Raw genomic sequence first — 19,485 nt, 5'->3', positions numbered from 1 at the left:
GAAACAGTAGAGCACATCACATATAGTAAACATGGAAGCTCAAACGAGAACCAATGAGGTTTTTTTCTAGCATGTAGTGCATGCACAAGCTTCCATGTTTACCATATGTGATGCACTCTTATGTACGTGCGTTTATATGTGAATAAAAGCCTAAATTAAATCTGTTCATCATATCGATCGTATGTCTTCAAATCACTTAATTCATATGGATTTATTTTACTTCTCAGGTTTCATTAAAAAATATCTTGTTTTGAAGAATACCGGTAGTCAAAGTCTTATGGGTTTGGAATGACATGAGGGTGAGTAAATGATGACAAGAATTTTAATTGTGGGTAAACTATCCCTAACAAAGTTCTTTTTGTATTCCATGAAGAACCTTTAACATCCATGGAACCTTCCCACAGCACAAAAGGTTCTCTGCAATAGAAAAATTACTAAGAAAAATGGTTTCTGGAATCTAAAATGGTTCTTCTATGGCATTGCTGTAAAACACCCTTTTTGGTTCTTTCTGGTAGCATCATTTTTAAGAGTGTTCACTTAAACCACTATGGCATTTAAATTATGCCATTTAAAAACAAATTCTTCCTTTTGTCATCACATTGGTGTTGAAAAAGCATGCTAAAGTCTCACCAGATAGTTGAAAAGAATGTGCGAGGTCTGTGCAGGCAAATCCCCAATGTTAAGCAGCAGTTTCCTCAGCATGTACATCAGCTCATCCTGAGAACAATAACCATGTTTCGTCATATAACAGCACACGTTCATCGTTTATTCTCTGACTTACTTAGGTGATCTTACCTGTCTGTTACTGACGGTGAGTTTCTCCAGGAAGTGTCTCAGCACCAGTGCTGGATCTTCAATCAGGCAGTTCCACAAGACCTGCTGAGCAACAGCACATACTGTGGGAACACAAAACGAAGAAACAAAGTAGTGTGAGGGTCTAAAAAAACAGTGGGTAAAAATGTTTATTAAATGGTTTGTTGGAAGATTCTTTTTTGCCTCTCACCCGCAACTCCATCTTCCCGAACTCCTCCATCTTCCATCAGGTGCACAATGGGCAACACGGCAGCACATATGCACGGTGGGAAAACAGCCTGGGGTGGCTGCAGCATGTGATGTGTTGGTGTGAGTTCTGTTGTGTTCTCATCATCTTGTAAGGTAAAACAAACCACATGAATAACAAAAAATAAAATCAATATGACCAATGACAGGTGAGTCCAGAATGCTAATTACCTTCAGCACTGACCACTGACCGCACTGACCACACGGAGCCTCTGCGAAAGGAGTAGTTTCTGTGGGAGTTACTGGAGGCACAGGAAGGGCTGACGGACAGACGACGTGATGTCAGGTTCACCACATCTTCTACTGACAGAGAAGAGGATACCACATATTATATTTGCACATAATTAGCTCAGCTGAAAATATGTTCTGAAAATTTCAGGGTTGATCTCTGTGGGCTTAAAGTGAAATCAGTGTTTCAAAATCGAAATAAGTCATATCATTCATTGTTTTATTATTTAGTCCATCAATAGATTATGATCGAAATATATTTTTTAATTATTTAATAACGACCACTTTCTACTCGCTTTCTGGCACTTAGAATTCTGAAAAAAGGCACACCTTTTTTTTCTTTTTGAGACTATGTAAATACATTCACATATGAAGAGACTTGCATGGCCATGCAGTATTCACACACAAGCTGTGGGTTTGCTCTTGAGTCTAATTGAGTTTTTAATCGCTCCATCCTTTTGGAAGCCTTACATTGTGACAAGTTCACTAAACAATCTATGTTCAAACTGAAAATATGTACAAGCGTAAAAAACTTTTTTGCAATATATGGGAGTTTTTGTGAAATTGACGCATTTCCACTGGGCGTATTTTCAATTCGCAATTTCAATTTGCGCAATTTGAAGGATAATGGAAACGTGGTTAGTGTCAATATAGATGTAATTGCAGAAATTAATAACAGATGTAATTACATGCGGATATATTTTTTAAATATAAGTACAGTGTGAAATCATGTTACGTGTTTTGTATCAAATGATTAATTTAAATGTTAGTACATAGTAGTTAAAATATAAAGTGAGACCACTCTTTTATCTGAAAAGATAAAGGAAATAAGATTCCTTATGATATAACCCTGACTAGCACAGCACAGAAATGACACACCCTCTTCTTCCTGCTCGGGCGGGGGACTACATGTGGGCTCATAGCAGGCCTCTTGAGCGATAGGGATGGCCGTAATGATGCTGGCCTCGCGACCGAGTCTCCTCTTCTCTTCCTCCTGCTGCATGTTCTTCAGGATGTGCTCTGCCCGTTGGTGAGAGCGAGACACTGCACGTGCCGAGAACGATTTCTGAAATGTACAGGGAGCAGAGAAAGAACTGAATGAGTGGTTAATGGGGAAATATCTTCTGTAAAATTTGTGCATGGCCATTTTGCCTTAAAGCAAATGTTTGGTGTGTTAGGCAAATGTTATATGTTTGGTGTGGTGGGCCACTAAAACGTACAGACTGATCTTCACTAATTGCATCCGGAACAGTGCCTGCATTAACAGGAACCCATGGAGGGTCAAATATGGGCACACAGGGCATTCCCAGGATAGGAGAGGGCAGCGTGAAGTTAATGCTGGGTGGAGGAATCTATAAAACAACATGCATGCACAGAGAGAGAGAGAGAGCGAGAGAGAGAGAGTTAAATAATTTGTAATGATATTATTTAGTTGTAACGATTTAAAACAAAATAATAACAAAGAAGAATATATGCATCGAAAATTTTACTGCAGTATGCTTGTATACTTCTAATTTCTAACTGTAAAGTGTTTTTCCATCAGTAATACCTTAAAAATCTGCTGAGCCCCCTCCTCCATCCGAGGCCACACTTGGTAACGGAATCTCCAGACAGTGTAGAATTTCAAAACGGAGTTAATTCTCTGACACGCTTCCTGGTGCTGAAATTCAGCCATCATCATCTCGGTCACTCCATCGGGCACCTTCACCGCGCACAGCAGGAACAGGGCAGCTGTGTGTGTGTGTGTTTGCATGATAATAATTAATGTATGTAGAGAGAGACTCCATTCAAGAAATGGATGGATAAGTATCCCTGCTCTCTTCCAAACCTTAGGGAGTTGTCTTGCTGTCTACATTTTATATATTCTCCTTAGACCCAGGCACAGACTTTGTCCTCTGTAGAGGACATTACATTTTAGTGAATTTCTCTGGGACCATACATGTCACAGTTTTATGTCTGGATGTACAGTACTGTAAAGAGCCAATTCAGGGATTTTCAGAGATAACAAATATTTGGAGGTTTCACCATGACAACACCATCTCCTTTGACTGAATTCAATTATTTGTCCTTATTTACAAGAAAAATTGTTTATCGTAAATACACTTTATGGGGGCTTCAAATCAGAATATGACTTTCTGTTATGAAACAAGCCATTGATTTGTAGTCCTCTGTAGTGGACACCATTCCTATGAAATATTAGATATTCTTATGAAAATGTTTCCAAGTTATTACTCTTTTTCATTTAATGTTGCTCCAAGAACACATTAATATGCAAATTATATACAATGTATAGAATAGGACTACCCATTTACAGCAATTTTACACACATATTGCAAAAAGTAATATCAAATCATTCTTTAATATCTTTCATAACAGATTTAAGAATCATCTTTATACAAAGTTTGGTTAAAAATAGCCTAAAACCTATTATAATTTGTATTTATTTGTATAGCCCTTATAGAATTTTAACTAATGTATTAATTATAACTATTGACACTGTCCTAGCACTGAGAATAACTATATAAAATATTGTTAAAATAAAAAATGTTCTTGACTGTCTGAAGGAGCTTGTCCCAGTGCAATGGGATTGCCTTACAGAATTTGGTCAAAACAAGGTTCCTTAAGGTGAGATCACACTAGACTTTGTGAATGCACAATTCTTTCAGCCACTGCAACGTACAGGATATGATGCAAAGCTTAATTTTTAATACATTTAAAGTATAAATTAAGTTGCAGTAGTCTTTTCTTTCCTATTGGGATGTACATCCAAGTGAAACGGCTTCTGGAACAAGAACAAATTTATGGTGAAATAAAAAAAAATTATGGACTTGATTTTGTCCAACCGGAATTGAATGGACCATTGTCATTTGCTTTGGCTGTAATTTCATGTGAATGACCGGTTGTCCCGTCCTCGTGCCAGTAAACAAGTCATAAAAGAAGAGATGTTGTTGAAAGAGGGAGGGGAATTTATTTTGATTAAAGATTATGAATGCACATAAATTAAAATGATGATGTGCATGGATAAATTATTTATAATAAATATTGCAATGATTTCATGGTGACTTTAATAGTGCCTAAAATACACCACAGGTAGGCTGTTCACTAGGGTTTGGAACAGAGCAATCAACATTATAAAATGGGTCATTAACATTATAAAATGAAAATATAATTCTATATTGCCATAAATAGGAATAAAATCCCTTGCTATAAAACCCCCTGCATTTCAAAGGCTAACTAACTAATGACTTTGAGTAGATTCCACAACAAGGAAGGAATATGTTAGTCAGACAGACCTGCAGCTGCAGCCATATGCTCATCCACACTCAGCAGGAGCTCCCATGCTGCAGGCAGAATGTCTCCATACATGTCCTCAGTCAGGATAGGGGCTGCTTTTATGAGCAAGGACAGAGGGGCTGGAGACAGGCTCATTACCTAAAGGATTGAACATAGCATACTTAACAAAACTAACTCACAGTCTTTATGTATTTGTAACAATAGCAAAAGGTTGTACACCAGTAAAGTTCTCTCCGTAGTGGACAGAAAAAAGAGACCTGGTTGCGGATGTACTTTAACATGCCAGTGTCTTTTTTCCCCTCGGCACTGCTGTCAGTGGGGCGTCTTTTCATGGATGGGGTCCGGAGGCAGGATTTGTCTGAACACTGAAACAAAACACAATATATACAGCACTTAGGTAGGCTAAGCTAGGAGTTAGGTTGTCCCTGGACACCATTAGTCAACACATACTCTACAGTGCCAAAGCTCTTGGATTGTATTTACTTAGGTGGAATGAATATCTTTACACTGCAATGACAATTGCATAAAAATGTTAGGAGATTAATGTTTTAAATACTAAATCCTAAAACAGCCAGGTGAATGTAAGTCACTGTCTTAATGAATGAGCCATTGAATCAATTCAGTTCTATCAAAAGGATTGATTCATTCAGGAACGAAGCAAGCGAATGGGTCATTGAATCATTTGCTCAACCAATTTATTCAAAACATTAATTCAGGAACTAAACACCGTCATTCTCCTACGCTATTCACTTAGTAAACACAGTGCGGCGCTTCCAGGTTCTACGTCAGAACACGTAGGTGATGCTGACGCAGTTCACGTGAGCACCACGACACATGTGATGCTGACGTAGGAGCTACCAAATAATGAGCCGGCTTTCTGACGTAGGAGAATGACGTTGAAGAGACTGTTGAATAAAGTCATTATTTTTGTTTTGTTTTTGCTCACAAAAAGTATTCTCGTCGCTTCATAAAATTAAGGTTGAACCACTGTAGTCATATGGACTATTTTAACGATGTCTTTACTAAATTTTTGGGCCTTGAAAGTTGCTATGACATTGCTGCCTATGGCTGGTTCACAAAGCTCTTGGATTTCATCAAAAATATCTTAAATTGTCTTCTGAAGATGAACGAAGGTGAAAGACTGAGAAAACTTACACAATGCCAAAATGTCTGATGGAGGACAATTACTCACTGAGAGGACACTTTTCGCAGACGACATCACACTGAGTGAATCAACTGAGAATGGCCTTAATCTACATGTCCCTTCCCCTGAATTTCCCCCATCCTATTCCACTTCATGGTGAGAGATCACCTAGAATTCTCCCAAAATCTGTATGCTTTAAATGTCAATTCACACTATACAATATTATATGCGTTTGATATCGTTTGAAATGTCTCCGTGCGACTGGTACAAAAATCTCGTCCCCACAGAAGTATACAAGAAGATAATAAGAGTTTTTAGAGCTTAGAGATATTTTGCATATTATGATGGGTGTGGCTTTTGGAGCCATTTTGGTCTCTTCTTTCAATCCAGGCAAATGGGAGAGCGATTAAATTTAAATTTCCTTTGTTATCATGTTTCCATTTGAAAGAGGTTTCTGTCTGGTCTGACCTACTTACAGCGATGTAGCAGAGAGATCGGGGCACGATGCTGTAATGAGTTCAGCCTGTAACGCAGAATGTTAGACACTCTGCGTTATGTAATATTCAGAAGTCAGGTGTCAATATCTTATTCTTTGCTTCAGAGTATTTGATGTTGTATATGGATTATCTTTGAATTGATTATATAATTGGCATTATAAATTTACCCGACTGTTAATAAATAGTTAGATTTTTGATCTATTCTGACTTACTCTATAATTCTCTAGTAGATTATGGCAACGAAGGGTTAAACGGAATGATTAAATGTGTGACTAACTTTTAAATATAAATAACCAAACAACCAATTTGCATTCTATCCTAAATTCGAGATTATGATAAAATGGAGTCAGATTAAAGATAAATTAGAATTAAATCCATTCTGCCCAGCTGAAAACACAGAACGCGCAGCAACCTTCAAACAGCAGATCGTTAGCCTCCATTGGAACGATTTTAGCGGGTCTTTTAAAGGTCTTATGGGTTCGGAAGGAAATGAGGGTAAGATGACAGAATTTAACTGAACTGAACTATCCCTTAGTTAGTAACTATCCCTATCCCTTTAACTTCTTGTTTATTAAACTGTTGTATAACATATATCAAAATAATTTACAGTCGTGCGTGCTGGTATTGTAGAAAAACAGCACTCTTTCTTGCTCACGTGAAACTGCTTAACATTATTGTATGTTATAAATATAAAAAAAACAAGGGGACTTTTTTTGCCCCAAAGCCTCAATTTCCAAACTGCTTACTTTCACTGTAAGGTGAAAATGAGGATCCACTCTGCCAGTGTCACTCAGTTGTTGCATGTACATTCCTTCAGAAAGCAGCATGCAACTCACTTGAGTGTGTTTAGAGTTTTTAGAGGAATTATGTATAAAATTGGTACAACTAGCAATCCCGCATTGTGTCAGCACAATAAATTAAACAGCAACAAAAAATAAATCTAGTTTTATGTTTCTAGAATACTAGTTTGTACTTGGGAACAACCTAGCACTGAATATTTTTAACCACCTCTTTGCTCTTCTTGGCACGGCCGCTGATATTGCCGGTGGCGCTGTTCTCTTTCAGGCTGTCCACTGTTTCTCCATATAGAAGTTTGATGGCACGGACGAGCCGAGCACAGGAACGGCTGTGGTGCTGATAGCAGCGAGGATGGCAGAAATCCACATGAGTGCAGATGAAACTCTGCTGGTTGCACAGCAGAATCATAATCTGGAAATTGAGAAAGAGGAGTATAAGAAACAAATATCACACACATTTAGTTCACACTGGGAAAAGTCAGAATGCTGGCACTTACGTGCAGCCACGACATGTTGCGATGGTAGTTATCCTCCACACCCCCTGTGCTGCCAGGACCTTCAGGTTCAATGCTTGGCTCGCTAGCACTCCAAGGGCTTCCTAAACAGATAAAACATACAGCCATTTTATTCATGAAATTAAGCTGTGAAGTAAATTTTTCGTTTACCGGATAACTACTAACGATGTGCAGAAAAGCAAATTTGTATGGTATATGTATCTGTGGCAAAGACAAATCTTTTTAGATGTATCTGATCTCAGTTTCCAAATATGACTTGTACAATTCATTGAATTATTCATTATTTTATTTTTATAGCGACCTTTAAGTAAATCAAGGAAAAACAAAGGTTGGTAAAAAAGGTTTAGCTTGAATCAGAATCAGAAATATAACATGCCACATTTTATTTAATAATTTATTGTTTTGTTGAGAAATTTTACCCCTCTTTTACCTCATATACTGCATACAGAAACATGTTATATCTCTCTCACTCGGAAGGTTTAAAACAGTAGCATAAACATTTAAAAATGGGAAAATATGTACGATAACATAGTTCAATATTACTTGTGACAAGCTTCGATTTCTGAGACACATTAAATAAAATGATTGCAAAATGTCCATCCAATTTGAATTCCTTTTACACACACCTTGTGTATTACTTTATTAGCTTTACCACTGACCATTACATTAAAACATGTACAATTAGATGTGTATTAAAAAAATTACCTTTGTTGGATCAGCCAAACAAATATTTTTTCTATTTTTCAGTAAAATGTATTATTGACGCCATTATTATTGCCTTTCCAAATAAGGTATTCTGCTTTGGTCAGCTTCCCAATAACAACATTTACAAATTTAATTATAAAATAACTTAATATAGGGCTGGAGAAGCATTGCCTGACCTATATCAGTGACAGTATCTCTGCTCTGGGAGAGCAGCCGTTCCGAATCCACGTCATTCTCAGACTCCGAGTCCTGTCGGGACATCTTAGTGCTTTTCAGACTCCCTGCTCTGCGGATAGAAGACAAAGAGCCCCCTTTCTTTATTCGGAAACTCCTTGCTCCTTTAATCTGTAGCAAACGAGAGCCACCAATACGGATCTTCCTAATTGGAGCTGGGGAGAGGAGACAAGACAAAATGAAATGATAAATCCTATCTTCATTTATCAAACAAGTACATGCAGAAAATTATTCCTTTTTTAATTTTACCCAGCGGCTCTTGTGATGATTTCTTCTCCTCACAGCCAGTGTCAGACTTGAGAGTGTGGCTGCTGCTGTTCAAAGAATCGTGTCCATCTTCATCATCTAGGATTCCGGCAAAACTGATCTTCCTCTCATAGCGGTGACGGCCTAGCTCTGGGTCTAGACGCAAGCGGCAGCTCTCTAAATCCTAAAGGAGCCAAAAGACAAGCCTGTTTTAGGATTTTTTTTTACTGTGCGACGATGTAAGATCCACTTACTGTTAAATTATCAGTCAAGTAAACACATACACCAGGGCTGTGCGCTATTAAGAATGAAATTGAGCGATTTAAATTCCAAATTCATTTCCTTCATTTAAAAATACACATCATATTTAATAAATAAATGTTTTACTTAATTTCCCAGAATGCAGAATTACGCCAAATTTCCTTGAATTAAAATTCTGTACATTTTTCTTCCTGTCATTCCACTTCAACACAGTGCAGCCAACTGAATTCAAATTACAAATAATGAACTGAAATGGAGACTAATCTTCAATTCTAAACTTTGTGCAATAAATAAGATGTTTGGCATATAAAAATATAATTTCGAAGTCCTACACATTATCTGTGGAAGTATATTGTGGGCACAAATTAAGCATTTATTCTCATGACTTGTTTATCAATTAGTTCCCTCATTTTAGTAAAATCATGGCCACATTGTACTAATTTGTTCCCTCGTTTTAATGTAAATAAATCAAGGGAACCAAATAGTACAACCATGGTCAAGATTTAACTAAAACAAGGGAACAAATTAATAATTTGTTGGAATTAAAGGGGCGGTCACACTACACTTTTCATTCCATTGACATCCATTCATACGTGTGCTATTGAGGGAGACAGGAAACACAAGCCCAAGCAAAGAATTGTAGAAGTAGATTGCATATTTTTACATTTTTGATGCATTCGTTTAAAAAGACAATTCTAGTGTCTGTAGAAATGTTGTATGCTCAAAGTCTAGTGAGACCGCATTTTAATTCCTAATTCATGGCAACAACATCCTGTTTTACCCCTGCATGTTATATGTGGGGCTTCGTAGTTAAAGGTGCACTATGTAACTTTTCCGTCCACTAGAGGGCGCCTATTCAAAACAAAGGCGTAGTTTAATGATGCCAAGTTTGAGCGAAGACTCTTGGGACATGTGGTCTTCACCTCACAGCCGGTGGAAAAGAATCTGGATAGGACTAGGGCAAAATTCATGTTCATGGATGCGATCATTGACGTTACTGTAGTATGAAGCAGAGCAGGACTCAGTGTTGTGGGAGCTGAGCAAGGCCGCTTGAGCGATTGTTAATAAGATGAACGCAACACACCCCTCACGAGCAGTGGGACTTTTATTATGCCACAGTCGCCAACGCCATCTCCGCTTTTCCGGTCATCAGTATGAGGTAACACAGCTCTGTTTATCATATTAAATACATTTGAGTGTGTTGAAAATGATGTTATGACATTACTCTGTGCGTTCACTTGGCGGCTGCTATGATGATACTTGTTGTACACTGCAGTAAGAGTAAAACGTTTCTGCAAAATAAAACCGGAAACTGAGGGTAACGCAGATATGACGCAATCGACAGGCGACTTCCACACACGTCCCGGTTCCTTGGTTAAAATAGCAATTTTCTCACGATTTACAAATAGTTGGAAACATTTGGGATATTGTAAGTACTCAACTGAACAAAATATATAACACTGGCCTAGTGGTTTTTGAATATTTTACTGAAAAAATATTACATAGTGCACCTTTAAAAAGATATTCCAACCAAAAATTCTCTCATTATTTACTCATCCTCATGCCATCCCAGATGTATATGACTTTCTTTCTTCAGATGAATGTATAATAATCCATCTTTGTGAGTCCATATAATGCAAATGGATATGTCTCTCAAAGCTGACGCTTCAAAAACAACGCAAAATGAACAAGGCGGTAATCTATATGACCTCATTTGATGAATCAATGGCTTCTGAAGTGAAACGATAGGAATGTGTAGTAACATGAGAAGTAACCATCCTCTGTGCTTCCGCATCACTTGTCGAGCTAATTTCACGACGTGCTTCACAACATAAATTTATAATAAGTTTAAAATGTTAGTATTTTGCTACAACAAACCTATTGTTTCTCTTCAGAAGACATTGACCTATCAACTAGGGTCATGTCACATGGACACAATTACCATTGTGTTTGTTTTGCGTGGTTTTTAAAGCCTCAACTTTGAGGGAACCATCAACTTGCATTATAAGGACTCAGAGATTTTTCTAAAAATCTTTGTATGTGTTCATCTGAAGAAAGCAAGTCATATACATCTGTATCGACATGAGGGTGAGTAAATGATGAGAGAATTTTCATTTTTGGGAGAACTTTCCCTTTAATCATGTCACATGAATGAATCTAGGCAGCGTTTCCCAAAAGCATCGTAAGCCTTAGTTGATCGCATAACAATTACCACCAATTGTCTCTATGATTAACTTAGGCTTATGATACTTTTGGGAAATGCAGCCCTGGTCTGAGGGAGACAATACCAAAACGGACCACAAGGGGCTCTGTTCGGGGTCTGGGGAGACAGGGAAACGTCTCTCGCAGGAAAGTGGTGATCTCCAGAAGCAGCTGACAAGCAGCCATCTTCAGAGCAAAAGGGCAGCCACACTTTGTAGGGTTGACTGTGTCTGATGAAAGAATAATTCAAAAATCATTAACTAAATGCTGAAGCATTATATTGAATTTGTACATCGTGTTTGTTTAATCGGAATTCATGTCATTTTCACTCTTACTGTCATCCAGATAATCTTCCTCCTCATCCTCCTTTTTTGCACGTCTCTTGCTCTCTTCATCATAGATGAAACCCAAGATGTTGGCTGGACTCTCACTGTCTGAGTGGCAAATTTCACTCAGCCGAGTGCCTATTGCCTTTTTGATGATACACATATTAGATGCAGCCAAATACCACAAAATGAATTTCTCAATTTATGTAAGTGGGTTTTCTGCAAGAAAGACAACATTTGCATATCTTTCAGCGTAATGTGACTCACATCTCCCCACTGGTAAAATTGTTTGGCAGCGTTCCACTGGAGCTTCGTGTTCCTTTTGTTTCCCGCTATAGGCGATCGTCCTCTGGACAGTCCTCTCTTAGTGATGTTCACATGGTGACCTTTCATCCACTCTGGCCAGTTACCACGATTACAGCGATGCACGAAACGGGCACACTCCAGGAAAAGCGATGCCCTTGCTACGACAGGGGCTTCCTGGCAAAGACATTCATCAAAATCAACAAGACAATATTCAGTTCCTTATTTTCTTTGAAAAAAATACTGATGCCAATTTAAAGCTGCACTAATTTTGATGCAAAAACTTCATAAGCTAACCTCCAGAAACATAATATAAAGATCTGAAAATGCATTTCTTGACTCCTTTAAAGGAAATAACTGGTTTCAAGTTTTTGGTTATCATTTTATCTCTTTAGTCTAGCAGATTTGCATCAAAAGTAACGTGACACCATTTTGTATATAAACAGAAGAATCCAAACTGACCAGGTCCAGCGCTGCTGCTAAAATCGAAGCATCTGGTATGGTTCCTGGCTCACAGCAGTTCAACAGGAACTGAAACCTCTTCATGCCTTGTCTGATTGCACCTAGATTCACAATGTTTTTATTCTTTATGGCCTCCTGGCTAGCAGCCAAGCGCTCCTGGAATCCATGGCAACCTTGTCGGTGGTACAGAATAGTGTCAGTAAAATCTCTGCATGACAAGGTTTTAACAGCTGAAAATAGCTGGTGAAATATGCATCTGGTGATATCGCAATGAACATGCAAGTCTGTTTTTGTCACTATTCTGAAATAGCAAGAACACTACAAGATCTACAAATCAAAAATTTCCCCAAATAAATATCTATTAACTATTAACTTTGAGAGCAGAAGGTTCACGATAACTGTGACAAAGCTGTGGCGGGTCATGGTGTCAGGTCACTGGTCAGAGAACCACAGTTCCTCTTCCAGCAGATGCTTCTGACAAAGATGGACAAACACACAGAGAGCTGGCATGGAAGATGGTAGAGGAGTGTACCAGAAGCACAAGACACGTCAAGTACGGGCACACACACAAACAAACAGAGCGAATTGTGGGCGGGGTGGGGGAAGGCACCCGAGGATTCTACCATCTTTCTCTTCTGTGTGGTGAATCTTGGAAGGGTTCCTCCGACCAGACCGCCATTTACCGAGCCGCTTGAAGAAATTCTCCTCTTCCTCTCGCCCATATTCAATAGCGTTACCCTCCGACAGCTTCACGGCACTGGTGAACTTGACCTGAGATGTACAGGAAAGTCTTGGATCAAGGACATGATGTCTAATAACTCTAGCGCAAAGACTGATTCTTTTCCATGAAGAGGTTCAGCTTTATTCCCAAGAAAGAAATTAGGTGAGGCAGAAAAATGATCACATTAACGATGGCAATGGCATAGTTTCTGGTGGGACCTAACCATTGTAACCCCGTTTCCCCCCCTTGGGTGTACATGTTCATACTATAGTAGAATTAATTCATTTAATTTTGTTGTGTGTGTGTGTCTTTGTATAAGGTTTTAGTTTAAATGATTGAATAGATGCATGTTTTACATCATTATTGTTTGTAGAATAAGAAAGCCCAATTAAGTATAAATGATAAAAAAGAAATCAGGTCAACTATCTTCGGTGAATGAAATTATGCTCTTTTTTTTTGTCTCAATCTAATAATTTATTCAAAAATGCAATTCATACATACAATGACTGGAATTCTCATCTTCCATGATGAGTATGTTTTGGGGCATAAAGTTAAAAATGTAGGCAGTGTTATTTTAGTATTAATGATATTGTCACACTGCAAGTTCAGTTCTGTTTCTTTGTCTCGTCAGTGTGTACGTTGTGTTGGACTGCTATTGAAATTTGTCTTCTGATTGAATTTGAATTTGCCATATTTAAACCTGTTGTACTTCATCTTCTTCGTGGTGCGTTTGGCTCTCACCACACAACCCGTGACAGAAAGAGAAAGTAATCTGCGACTCGTTTGTGTTTTTTTTTTTTTTTCTGTTTCCAGTTTTATGTATCGGTTTTTGTTTATTATGGATATCCCTGCTGTGAAGCGATTGTGCCTTGAGCAGGGAGAAAGCTCCCTTGAGGAACACCTGGAAGAGTTACTGGATCTCACCTTCCCTTATGACTGCCTGTGCTTGTTCCTGTTCACTGGCCTCAACAACGCCACACGAGCGCAGCTGTCCGGGAAGGCTCCCCGAGGGAGCTATGCCTCCTTTGTGGAGTGGGTTCTGGTATGCTATGGATCTGCATTCACCGTGGATGATGTCACCAGCCCCACTCCCAACAGTGCTAAGCCAGAGCCCATTGAATGGGATAGAGCAGTCTAAACCCACCGCAGAAGTCGAGCCCTTCTCTGCCGCGAACTGTGTGCCAACGCCATCAGGGGCGTGTGAGATTAACATCACCTACGGAGCCTGATTTGCACGAGTCTGACCAGGTGTGCATGCCCGGCTGCACCATCTACCACCAAGGGAGTGGAATCTGAGGGCAAGGATGAGAGTCCCACCCACCCTCCTGCCAGTGAGAGTGAGACTCACAAAGTTTGGATGGGTAGTTAGGAGAAAATATCAGAATTACCCCTTACCAACTTGTTCACAGAACCTTCATCCGTCCCGTCAGTCCCACCCAGCCTCCCTCTCCCACCACCTCTCCTAACCACCATTGAAGATTTATCTTGTCTCATTGAACTATTTATTATTCTCCAGTTTCGTCCTCAGCCACTCCTGCCACCCACTCGTCATCTCCCACCAATCCCTCTGTGTCCTCTCCTCCTCTTAGTCGCGTAGTTCCACCTCGGGCCTGCTGGAAACAGTCTCTGCCTGGGCAAGAGGAGGTCGCGACTCTGCATACAGCCTCAGCTGACTTCGCTCCTCCTCGACCTGTCACCCCGGCTCCTGCGCCTACACTCCAATGGGGCTTTCTCTGTCAGTGGGCTCCACCTGGGTTAGATCTCGCTATGCCTTCGCTGCGGACTTGCGGCCATCTGCTGCGCTTCAGCCCCCCCCAGCCCTTCGACTATGGCCCGCTTAGCCCGCCCTCAGGCTCTGCCTCCAACCTTGGTTGTTCCAGCTCGCCCTCTCGCCTCCGGACCCACACTTTCATCTCGGGAGGTTGTCTCTGCGGCTCTGTCGCGGATGCCTGGGTCATTGACGTCGCTCCATCGCATCTGCATTTCGGCTACGCAGTGGGCTCCAACTCCATCGGCACCACTTCCGGCCATCCCCCATTCCGGCCATCCCCATCCCCAGGACTCATACCACCATGGTTTTTCCATGGCACCATGGTTTCCACTCTGCTCAAGGCTCCTCCCTGGCTCTCACCACCCTGGACTTTTCTGTTCTGCCTCCAGAGCTTCCTCCTGTATCCTCTGCCTGTTTTGCCAACCCTTCGCCATCTCCTCATCCTCCTCACCTTCTCTCTTGAGGGGCATTATATCACACTGCATGGGCTCTGTTTGTGTTTTGTACCATTCCTGCCTTAGTTGTCATGGTTATTCATTTGATTTCATCATGTTAAGGTGGGTGTGTCTTGTTATCGCCACTTCTTAAGTTCAGTTCTGTTTGAGTTTCTATGTCGGTCCTCCTCAGTGTGTACGTTGTGTTGGACTGCTATTGGAATTTGTCTTATGGATTATTAAAACCTGTTATACTTTAACTTCTTTGTCGTGCGTTTGTCTCTCTCCACACAACCCGTGACAGATATACTATTATAGTTCTTGTTAATATTTTGAATTATATTTTCTATTTTCACTTGAATTTTTAGTTAAAGTTTTAGTAATTTTATTTTTATTACATTTTAGTTTGTCATTTTATTACTTCAACTTAAACTAAACAAATATTAGAAATGTAATTACTAGCAAAAACAAAATTTGGTTCTTTTATAATTTATTTGATTTCAGTTTTTTTTTTTTTTTTTTTTAGCCATGAAAATGTTTTAGTTAGCGATAATAACCCTGTGTCAAGGTAATACAATTGCACTAATTTCATAATGGAGAAAAAAGCAAAAATGCAAAAACAGAAATTGCTGAAAAGAATATTCATAGCATATTCATAGAAAACAACACAGGGAGAGAATGGCCTCCTGGCTCAGCCGGGACTTGAACCAGGGATCTTTTTGTTAATTTATTATTTATTAGTAGTTTCCATATTATTGTTATTATTATTTATAAAATAATTATATTTTAACAAAACTGCTGCACTGCTTATTAATATTGGTCAAGTAATGCAACGAGTCTCTGACAATATCAGATTATGTTACCTTTTTATGTCATACTAAGGTTAGTTCAAGTTGTAAAGTGTGGTGCAACTCTCCAAAACCTAGTAACATATACACTATATTGCCAAATGTTTTGACACCTGCCTTTACATGCACATTAACTTTAATGACATCCCATTCTTAATCCATAGGGTTTAATATGGAGCTGGCCAACCGTTGCTGCAATAACAGCTTCAACTCTTCTGGGAAGGCTTTCCACAAGATTTAGGGAATACATTTATGGGAATTTTTGATCATTCTTCTAGAAGCGCATTTGTCAGGTCAGGCACTGATGTTGGACAAGAAGGCCTGGCTTGCAGTCTCCACTCTAATTCCTCCCAAAGGTGTTTTATCGGGTTGAAGTCAGGACTTCAGTAAAAAACAGTAAAGTTCCTCCACACCAAACTCGCTCATCCATGTTTTTATGGACCTTGCTTTGTGCACTGGTGCACAGTCATGTTGGAACAGGAAGGGGGCATCCCCAAATTGTTCCCTCAAAGTTGGGAGCATGAAATTGTCCAAAATGTCTTGGTATGCTGAAGCATAAAGAGTTCCTTTCACTGGAACTAAGGGGCCAAGCCCAACCCCTGAAAAACAACCCCACACCATAATCCCTCCTCGACCAAACTTTACCACTTGACACAATGTGCAGGCAGGCAAGTACCGTTCTCCTACTCGTCTCCCAGACTCGTCCATCGGATTGCCAGACAGAGAAGCGTGATTCGTCACTCCAGAGAACACGTCTCCACTGCTCTAGAGTCCTGTGGCGGCGTGCTTTACACCACTGCATCTGATGCTTTGCTTTGCGCTTGGTGATGTAAGGCTTGGATGCAGCTGCTCGGCCATGGAAACCCATTCCATGAAGTTCTCTATGCACTGTCCTTGAGCTAATCTGAAGGCCACACAAAGTTTGGAGGTCTGTAGCTATTGACTCTGCAGAAAGTTGAAAGAAAGCGCTGACCCCGCTCTGTGATTTTCCATGGCCTACCACCTCGTGGTGGAGTTGCTGTTGTTCCCAATTGGTACCACTTTGTTGTAATACCACTAACAGTTGACTGTGGGATATTTAGTAGTGAGGAAATGTCACGAATGGACTTATTGCACAGGTGGCAACCTATCACGGTACCATGCTTGAATTAACTGAGCTGCTGAGAGCGACCCATTCTTTTACAAATGTTTGTAGAAGCAGTCTGCAAGTCTAGGTACTTGGTTTTATACACCTGTGGCCATGGGAGTGATTGGAACACCTGAATTCAATTATTTGGAGGGGTGTCCCAATACTTTTGGCAATATAATATATGAACTAACAATACATAATATCTTTTAAAATATAGGCTACTTTTTACCTTCAAAAATATATTTTTGAATATAATGATAAAGTAATGAGCAATGAAAGAGTATACTCACATGCATTCAATGTGTAAGAAAAGTATGTTATTACTTTTTACTTGATGCAAACACCACATGACCTTTTAATGTAATTAATTAAATGTAATCTCTTCATGGATGCATTTCTAAGAACTTTGCGAATTTTAGTACTGTGGACACTCTTATTTGTCATTGACCCTCTAAATCCCATCTTATCCTCAATACACTGTAAATTTAAAGTCCTCACCTTGGAGCTCTGTCTGATAAAGGACAGTCTGTCCACTGAGCTGATGTCCAGCAGGTCCTCGACTCCATCAGCCAGCCCAGATAGAGAGGAGCGTTTCAGCCAGTTACCTGACCACAGATTCAATAGTTACATGGAAAAAAAAAGTGAATTTAGCACTCTGGTAACTTTGAGACCTAGTCATGTTTGAACTCTGGTACCCTTTCAATGGAAGTGCAAACAAGCCAAAAGGAATGTAAGAGGGAAGATTTCATGCTGGTTCTCCGGGTCATACAGCTTATACACAAAAATAGACAAACAACTCATAAACTCTCACAGCAAGTAAATAAAAGTAAAAAAAGAGAGATCAAATTTGAATGCATTTTCTTCAAACTAAAGCTTCCATAATGACACCATAAGATGAGGCTGCATAACTAAAACACAACACACATACGTAACATGGAGAGAGTGAGTGGATGGCGAACTTTCCTATGGCATGCTGGTGAAAAAAAAGGAAAGAACAGAGATATGAATGACTTTTCATGAAATTCAGATCCCTAACCTACCAGTGAACCAATCAGAACTGAAAAATCTTTTTTTAAATCTAATATCAACTTCACATACTCTCATATAAAGTTATTTAATATTATTATTATTATAATTTTTTTTTTTACAAACTTACCTATGTATGGCATGCACATGAACACATTAAAGAGAAACCTAAATCTTAATGTGTGTTTTGAAGATGAATGAAACAACATTAGTTTTGGAACGACATGATTAGTAAATGATGACAGAATTTTATATTTTGAACTATCCCTTTGTGAATCCTCTGTGTATGGAAATTTAAATTGTGTAGTTTTTAGTTTACAGATAGCAAATTACTATCAATGTGATTATTTACCCAATCATGCATATTTGGTAAAAGATCATAGTTTTGCAATTCAGAAAAAAAAGAAACACTTTTTTATCTTCTGGTTTGGACTAATATATCACACACACACACACACACACACACACACACACACACACACACACACACACACACACACACACACACACACACACACACACACACACACACACACACACACACACACACACACACACACACACACACACACACACACACACACACACACACACACACACACACACACACACACACACACACACACACACACACACACACACACACACACACACACACACACACACACACACACACACACACACACACACACACACACACACACACACACACACACACACACACACACACACACACATATATATATATGGGGAGCTACTTTATATTGGAATATTATTATGAATATTATTATTATGAAACTGTTTATACAGTAATTCTGCAATGAAAGAAATTCTGAAAAACAGGGTTATACCAGTGATGAACAGCAGTATAAGGATAAGAAAAGTAAGTATTGGTAGGGCTGGTTCTGATCCTCTGATCATACAGATCACACTGTTGTTCATCATAGTTAAAACTCTAATAATCTGCTTTGTATAGGACAACAAAGAAAATGAGACAAATATGGTTATGTTTGTAAAGAACTTCTCTCTCACAAAAACATACCTATGGGTAGTTTGAGCTTCTTGCGCAGTGAGATCCGTCGGGAACGTGAACGTGAACGCCGGTCTGTGGTAGTACCAGAGTGGGCAGTGGTACACTCAGAAGTATCCTGCTCTGATTGGCTGCTTGTATCACTGGCGGCACTCTGAGACTTGAACATCTTCCTCCAAAAGTCTTTCCTTCCTAAAAGAGCTCCTGGAATCTGCTCCTCACTGATATACACATACAGATGCACTTAATCCAT

The 19,485-nt window shown here is 39.4% G+C and overlaps 1 protein-coding gene across 1 annotated transcript in view; it reads right to left on the bottom strand.

Moving 5' to 3' along the window:
- unc80 (unc-80 homolog (C. elegans)) overlaps positions 1–19,485 on the bottom strand; it is a gene marked incomplete at its 3' end in the record, with an annotated part of 67,354 nt that overhangs the window by 23,233 nt on the left and 24,636 nt on the right. Inside the window, exons 19-38 of the mRNA XM_079841011.1 lie at positions 19,245–19,453; positions 17,675–17,781; positions 12,897–13,044; positions 12,274–12,446; positions 11,776–11,988; positions 11,518–11,653; positions 11,279–11,412; positions 8,723–8,903; positions 8,416–8,628; positions 7,517–7,617; positions 7,231–7,431; positions 4,839–4,946; positions 4,581–4,719; positions 2,837–3,018; positions 2,508–2,639; positions 2,167–2,353; positions 1,231–1,362; positions 1,004–1,147; positions 796–896; positions 631–717 (exon numbers count right to left, since the gene is read on the bottom strand). Coding sequence (XP_079697137.1) covers positions 631–717; positions 796–896; positions 1,004–1,147; positions 1,231–1,362; positions 2,167–2,353; positions 2,508–2,639; positions 2,837–3,018; positions 4,581–4,719; positions 4,839–4,946; positions 7,231–7,431; positions 7,517–7,617; positions 8,416–8,628; positions 8,723–8,903; positions 11,279–11,412; positions 11,518–11,653; positions 11,776–11,988; positions 12,274–12,446; positions 12,897–13,044; positions 17,675–17,781; positions 19,245–19,453 — 3,028 coding nt within the window. The remainder of the gene's footprint in view (positions 1–630; positions 718–795; positions 897–1,003; positions 1,148–1,230; positions 1,363–2,166; positions 2,354–2,507; positions 2,640–2,836; positions 3,019–4,580; positions 4,720–4,838; positions 4,947–7,230; positions 7,432–7,516; positions 7,618–8,415; positions 8,629–8,722; positions 8,904–11,278; positions 11,413–11,517; positions 11,654–11,775; positions 11,989–12,273; positions 12,447–12,896; positions 13,045–17,674; positions 17,782–19,244; positions 19,454–19,485) is intronic.

Source organism: Gobio gobio (assembly GCF_949357685.1).
Source record: "Gobio gobio genome assembly, chromosome: 17".
Taxonomy (NCBI): domain Eukaryota; kingdom Metazoa; phylum Chordata; class Actinopteri; order Cypriniformes; family Gobionidae; genus Gobio; species Gobio gobio.
This window is presented reverse-complemented; position numbering and strand designations above follow the sequence as displayed.